Below are 6,780 nucleotides of genomic sequence, written 5' to 3'. Positions count from 1 at the left end.
AATTTACACTGAATTATATCCTCAGCACCCCCTTTTTCATTTTTATATTTTTGAGACAAGATCTCGCTAAGTTTCTTAGGCTGGCCCATTCTTTATGTAGACTAGGCTGGTCTTGAACTCGTGATCTTCCAGCCTCAATTTCCTAGCAGCTGGGATTATTGGCCCAACACTCCATATGATATACAACATGGTAGGAGAAATTTCACTTTGGTAACTCTAGACTCAACACATGAGAGTGTACAAAATATTTTACTTCACTGTTTGTAAAGTATGGATGCAATAAAATGAACAGATTAAAGGAGGATTGTAACCTTTAGGAAAAGGTTAGATAAAAGTACAAGATTTCTTCATTTTGTAAAAACAGACTGTTTTCATTTCTTATTGAGACAAAGACTAACTTGTCAGTGCTACAGTTATCCCCAATTTCGATTCTAGTTAGCTATTTTGCCTGCTTTCTTAACATGATTCATCCACTTTTACTAGTTAGAATTTGTGATTGTATGCATAAGTCCTTGCTTGTTATATGGTTTGTTTGTTTCATTTTTGCTCACTTACCTTTATTTTCTTCTTTGATGGTTCCTTAGTGTTTTTATGCTGCAGTTGAAGATACCGGGACTGTGACAGCCTCGGGGGTATTGATGAGCACTGTGGAAGCTTCTGGGTTGGCTACAGTAGTAGTCATCACTGGTTCAGTGATGGGAACTGGTGTAGTCTCAACAGGAGCAGCGGTATGGACTTTTGGAACGACAGTGCTTTCTTCATTTTCATTGGTAGTAATGGCAAGAAAGGATGGGCTTGGAATGGGACGAGGTACCCCAGTAGGCTGGGGGAAATTTGGTGTTGCCTGCCATTGGGAGATTTGGGCTAGTGACCTAAGCAGAGGCAGTATCATAACAATTGGGTGATATGCTGGGATAACAGCAACTGATGGCCTCTGGTGGTAGTAACTAGGTTCATAAGGAAGATTGCCATTCAGCATATAGCCAACTGGTATATACGGGAATCTTTTCTGATTGTACAGTATTTCAGGCTTTCCACGGCACTGCAGAAAGGGAAAATTGTGCAGAAAGGTTCTTATTGGAGATCAAAATGCAAAGAAAACATCACCAACTTTTGAAATAATGCAGATTTTATGATGAGCAAATAGAGCATTGAAAATATGGAATCCTATATATTTGGATATACACATTTCCCATTCTGTGTATGATTTCGATATTGTGAAACATTGCTTGTATTGACATAGAAATCATATTTCTTTTGAAGAAATAAGGTAATTAATAATGTAAACTATGTTTCCCTGTATGTAAGTATGGCACGTATTTAAAGTTCTAACTAAACTTTACATATTTAATTGCAGTACATAGGAAAGTCTAAAGGAGAACTACACCCATTATATGTAAACACACACAATATTCACAGATACACATGGATGTATTCTTGCCTTATATATTACATTTGTTGGTAAATGTTATCAGCCCAAGAAATGGCATGTTTTATAACAGAATAATAAAACGTAGGAAGATTTTTAATTTAAATCTTGGATTTAAATATTTTTTAGTTTAATTTCTCCACTAATGACTTTTCTGTTTTTATTTATTTCTTCCAACCTTGTGCAGTTACAAAATTTTCCTGATACACTTTTCTAAAGCTATATTAATGAACCAACAAAGTCATTCTGCATAGCAACTCTTCTTGTAAAAAGAAACAACTAATGTATTTTTCAAAGATATTTTGGAACAAAAGAAGACATCAATATGAGCAAATGTGGTGGATTTAAAGATGAGTCATGTAAGGCATTTTCTCCAACTGAACTTTTTCAAGTGGACAGGAGAGATATTAAGTTCTGCTTTTGTTCTTTTCCTTTAAGTATTCCATATGGAGAGTTGTCTCATAAGCAAAGGAAGCATTCAATTGAGCCCTCACAAGTTGGGCTATTCAAAGAAACTAAGACTATCAGGCAAACATCCAGTTTGGTTCATATTATCTTTTCTTTTAGTGGTGTTTTCACTTATCAAAAGATACTAGTTTATCCTGTAGAGGTCAAATATTTATTTAGTTTTTAAACCGAAGACGTTACTCTCTGAAGACTACTATATTATATAAATTATATTTCAGTTATATAAATAACTGAAAATAGACTTACAGCCAGTTGTTGCTGATTTTGTACCTCTGCAACCTAGGGGTTAGAGAAAAAGACTGAGAAATGGCAAGAGAGAAAAATCAAAACAGAGATTCTTTTTTGTTTGTTTTCCATTTCACTTTTCTATTAAAGACAAAATGAATGCTATGCTTGTTTTTACATTGATAGAAAGATTTAATTGGCACATAAAAGAACGTATCACATTGTAATTTTCATATGGTTTTTACAGCTCATACATTGAATGGTAAAATCTATAAAAATTCTTTCCTTTTAATTTATTTTATCATATTCTTGCGACTTGAAATCTTTGCGGATCTGTCTTCCAGACCGGATGTGCCTTTTGTACTCAGGAGGTCTCAGCAGCTGTGATTGCCTACACAACACTTGCACAAGATGCAGCCTCTCCAAAATCCATCATGGAATAGGGAGGGGGCTCACCATGCCCCTTTCTTCCTGAGGAATGGTTACAGTTAATGGCTGCTGGGAGAGGAAGTGGCATTTTCAGGGTCCAGAGTGTGAACCACTGTGCAATGGAACCTCCTCAGAAGAAGCATTGTCTCCAGTGGCTCAGCCACTGGTGAGTTACCCACACTCATGTAAGTGACCCTTTACACATATCTCTGAGTGACCTCAATTAGGCTTTGCTTGCACATATAAAATATGAAATATAAGAAAAGTAAAGTTGAAAAAAAGGACAGGAAGTAGAAGAGGGACTTACTGAGAAGAGGAAGGGAGCCATGGAAGTGACAAGAGGGTAAGTGAGGACAAGTGTGACCAAAAATATGTTTTGGATATGTAGGTCAATGTCACAATGTAGCACATTATTATGTACAATTAATATTTAATAATTAAAAATCCTTAATAAAGAAAGCAGGAAGGGGAATTTGTTATAAAGTAGGCTCAATAATTTAAGCATTGCTGTAGAGCAGGAATGGATTCATTTTATGACTTAAAATTACTTTCTACTACTCATAGAGAAAACCCAAGTTCTTCACATGCAACTGGCCACAGAAAACCATACTTTTATAAATTTACAAATTTACATTTGTAAAGCTCATAATAAAATTTTAAAGGTAATTTTGACCCTAAGAATTTACTCAAAAGTATTGTTTAGTAGATACCTGTTTACATTTGACAATTTGATCAAATAGTCTAAAAATTTTGTAATTTTAACAAGTAGGCACACACTACTCTCTAGGTTGCTCTCCCCACCCCCTTGTCTGCTGACAGAATCAGGTCTTGGAATTGCAGAATGAGTGTGAAAACAAAGCATAAAAATAGCCCAGACTACAATGAAAATTAATTAAAAAGTTGAAAGAAGAACTTTTGCATGATTCATTTTAAACATAAAATATAATTCCAGGTCAACCAGCCACAGAACTAATTAAGGGCATGGACACCTGGGAAGAACTTGGCTAGGTCACATAGTAAGGAACAGTGTCACAAAAGACAGTAATTTAAATACTAGAAAGTCTGAAGTTCTTTTAAACTTGTGGAAGCATTTAAGTATTTATTCAGTTTTATGACAAGAGGCATTTTAATATGATTGAACTTTTCAGAGTATTGTGTTTGGGGTTCATGTCTCTAACAAAGATAATATCAACTTACTGTTGGATGTGGGTTTTGTACCTCGGCAGCCTGAGGAATCATAGAAAGAGAAATCATGAGAAATAAGTGAAGTATTTAAAGTCTTTAAATATTTAGTCCCTAAGGAGGCTGGAGGATTGGAGGAATAGAAATTTCATCCAAAGAATTTTGATTCTGGACTAGAAGTTCTATACTTATTGCTTATGAATTGTATTTACAGTATTTTCTCTCTTAAAAATAGATCTGTATAGCATCGGAATTTGGAAGGCTTTTCATGAACAGTGAAATACGTATTATGGTAACTAACTGGATATCTAGAAGAATATTTATTTTTATAATCCAAGTAAACATAGAAAAACTATTAACCAGTTGTTATGCTCCTTAATGTGCCCATATTTTGATAATCATATAATTGGATCTCTTAAATAAAAATTATTTTGCATCTTACCAACAAAATTTATATTAAATTAACTTACCAAAAAGGGCAGAGTTAATGCCAGAATATTCACAACTACAATAAAATTCCTCATCCTTGCACCTAAAATAAATTAAAAAAAAATTAAATTAAGACTCTTTTGCTAACAAGTTAGAAGTGATTGTATGTAATGTTTTCCTTAAAGCAGAAAAAAACCCTCTGAATTTATAGGTAGATTTAGCAAGTTCAGGACACCTATTTTCTCAAAAGTACAGAAACACCAAATGAAGTCTTAGATAATAACAACACTTCAAATATCTAATATGTTATTATATACTATTCTACTCGTGAAGGGAATACTGTCTTCTGAATCTATAATTTTTTGCTATACTTGTGTAACCTTGAGTTAAGAAAAAACAGGCTTTATAAAAGTCACAGAATCAAGACATGGAATAACCCCACCCTGCAGAAGGTAAAAGGAAAGACTATCAGACCCCATTTGCCTCTTCTGATGTAAGTCTCAGCGGATTAGAAAGGCTATTTGTTAAACTGATTTCAGAACCATCTCTAAGAAATCACTGAATTGAAATATCTCATGTCTAATCAAGTTTGGACGACCTAATCAAAATGTTTCCTTGAGTGGATGGAATTCTTATTAAATTCCTTATTTTCCAGTTACCTTTTCAAATCATTACCTGAAAAATAATATTTTCTTGTTAAAACCATAGACTCCTTTTTAGTAATTAAAAACATATTCTATTGTTTATTTTATTTTTATATTTAATATGCTGTTATATATAATATTACATATTATATATAACAATATATAAATATATAGTATAATATATATTTAGCATTAAGTGATATAAATTCCTTTTAGTAGAAAAGTAAGGTTCTACTGCATATGCCGGTTACAGACTGGTAAGTGCTTTTGTTTGTCTCTGTCGCTTGCTAAGGAGTATTATTTGTGAAATTATGGATTAATTCAGCTTTGAAAGACATGCTTTTATTCACTATAGTAAAGTAAAATAAAATATAATAATTACACTATAATAAGATGAATTATATGAGTTTTAAGTAGAAGTAAGATTTAAAGATAATTATTGGACTAATTCTGAGTAATTATTATAGCTCCAGTTTTCTGAGAAATAAGACCTCTCTATTTGTCTACAGCAGTAGTATTTTTCTTATAAGTATCTTTATTAGAATTTACAACACCTTGTATAATTAGACAGTATCAAACCTAGACTTTAAATACAAAGTATAGTTAAAAAAATTTGATCATAACACTATCTAAAGTCTAATGTCTAATTTATGAATTAATATAGAAATGATACCTAGATGTATTTAATCTTAGCAATCAGGGCTAAAAGGAGGAAAGTGTGATTCCAAAATAACCTTAGTGGTATCCCAAGTAACTAAATAACCTTGGTGGTATTCCAGTAACTGCTCTACATCACTGCCCTGGGAAGTTGAAAACCATTACCTTCACCTGGAGTCAACTCTTGCGTGGCAGTAGGTCTTGCTTGGCCCCTTAGCTGCTGAGAAGACCCAAGAGAAATAACGGAGACTAATTATAGGGTATTAGTATCAGTAGTCATATTCTACTGCCCTCCTACTTTTCACCCACTAAGATGATGGCAAGAAGGAAAGCTTTTACGTCAACAGGTTCATGTACAGGTCAGTCCTCCTGGGTCACTGCAGAGCAGGAAACAGAGTTGTTAGTCATGAGGATGGAGGAAAAAAGAAAAGCCAAATTCCTTAAAGAATGAATGCTTTGTGCTTTACAAAAGTGTGTGAAAATGTATAAAAATATACTATAATTGCATTCTTAACCTACTTATCTAGTTGAATCTAAAGCTATGGCTAAAATAAAAAATAGCCACAATTACTTTTCAGATTTTAAGTGTTTTTTACTCTAAGAACTTTGACTTCAAGTGACTTTATATTTAGTATGGTCCATGTCGGTCATTTTGCTGATCATTTGTGTTTGGGTTCAGCACGTAATCCTCATAACGTTCATGGCTCAAACACTGAATACACACTGGAAGATTCATTACTTCACGTGAAAAAAAAAAAAACCCTCCTTTTTACGGACTTTTAAAGTGTTGGGAATAATTGTCCTGTCCTAAGAACAGATCATGCAGATTTAGAGCATAGGATGTAAAACTGCTAATGCCTTTCATAATTTGGTAAATTGTAGCTAAACAAGTACTTTGCCTAAATAATTCAGGAAAGGATATTTTGTTTTACCTGTGCTTTTTCTGGTAGTAATTCTAACAGTGACCTCATTTTGTGAAAACATCAGTTGGAGGTATTTGCCAGAATGAATGTAGGATTGCCAGAATGTAAACAAGGAATAATATCTGCATTGTAGAATTTTTACTCATTTCTATCTGTTTCAAGGAACTATTTCATGACTTAGAAAGTACAGAACATTGTTCTGATCCCTAGAATATTTGTGCAGCTCATACACAGTAAGTCTGGACTTTCTATTTCTTAGAAGTTCGTTTCTGTTACTCAGGGTGTTACACATGAAATACCACCAGCCTGTCTATGTAGACTGTTAAAATATCCTGTGTCCATTGGATATCAAGGACCAAGTTATAAAAGTGGATGTTTGTGGTCTCAAATTCTG

General features: G+C 33.5%; 1 protein-coding gene across 1 annotated transcript; it reads right to left on the bottom strand.

Annotated features, from left to right (window-relative positions):
* Positions 1–568: 568 nt before the first annotated feature.
* Positions 569–5,717, bottom strand: Csn3 (casein kappa). Its single transcript, XM_028863965.2, has 4 exons — positions 5,629–5,717; positions 4,204–4,265; positions 3,749–3,778; positions 569–1,042 (listed from the first exon to the last, which is right to left on the bottom strand). Exons 2-4 carry the CDS (start codon positions 4,255–4,257, stop codon positions 590–592), a joined length of 537 nt encoding a protein of 178 aa, XP_028719798.1. The 5' UTR covers positions 4,258–4,265; positions 5,629–5,717; the 3' UTR covers positions 569–589.
* Between the last annotated feature and the right edge of the window lie 1,063 nt (positions 5,718–6,780).

The sequence above is a fragment of the Peromyscus leucopus genome, chromosome 10 (genome assembly GCF_004664715.2).
Source record: "Peromyscus leucopus breed LL Stock chromosome 10, UCI_PerLeu_2.1, whole genome shotgun sequence".
Taxonomy (NCBI): Eukaryota; Metazoa; Chordata; class Mammalia; order Rodentia; family Cricetidae; genus Peromyscus; species Peromyscus leucopus.
This window is presented reverse-complemented; position numbering and strand designations above follow the sequence as displayed.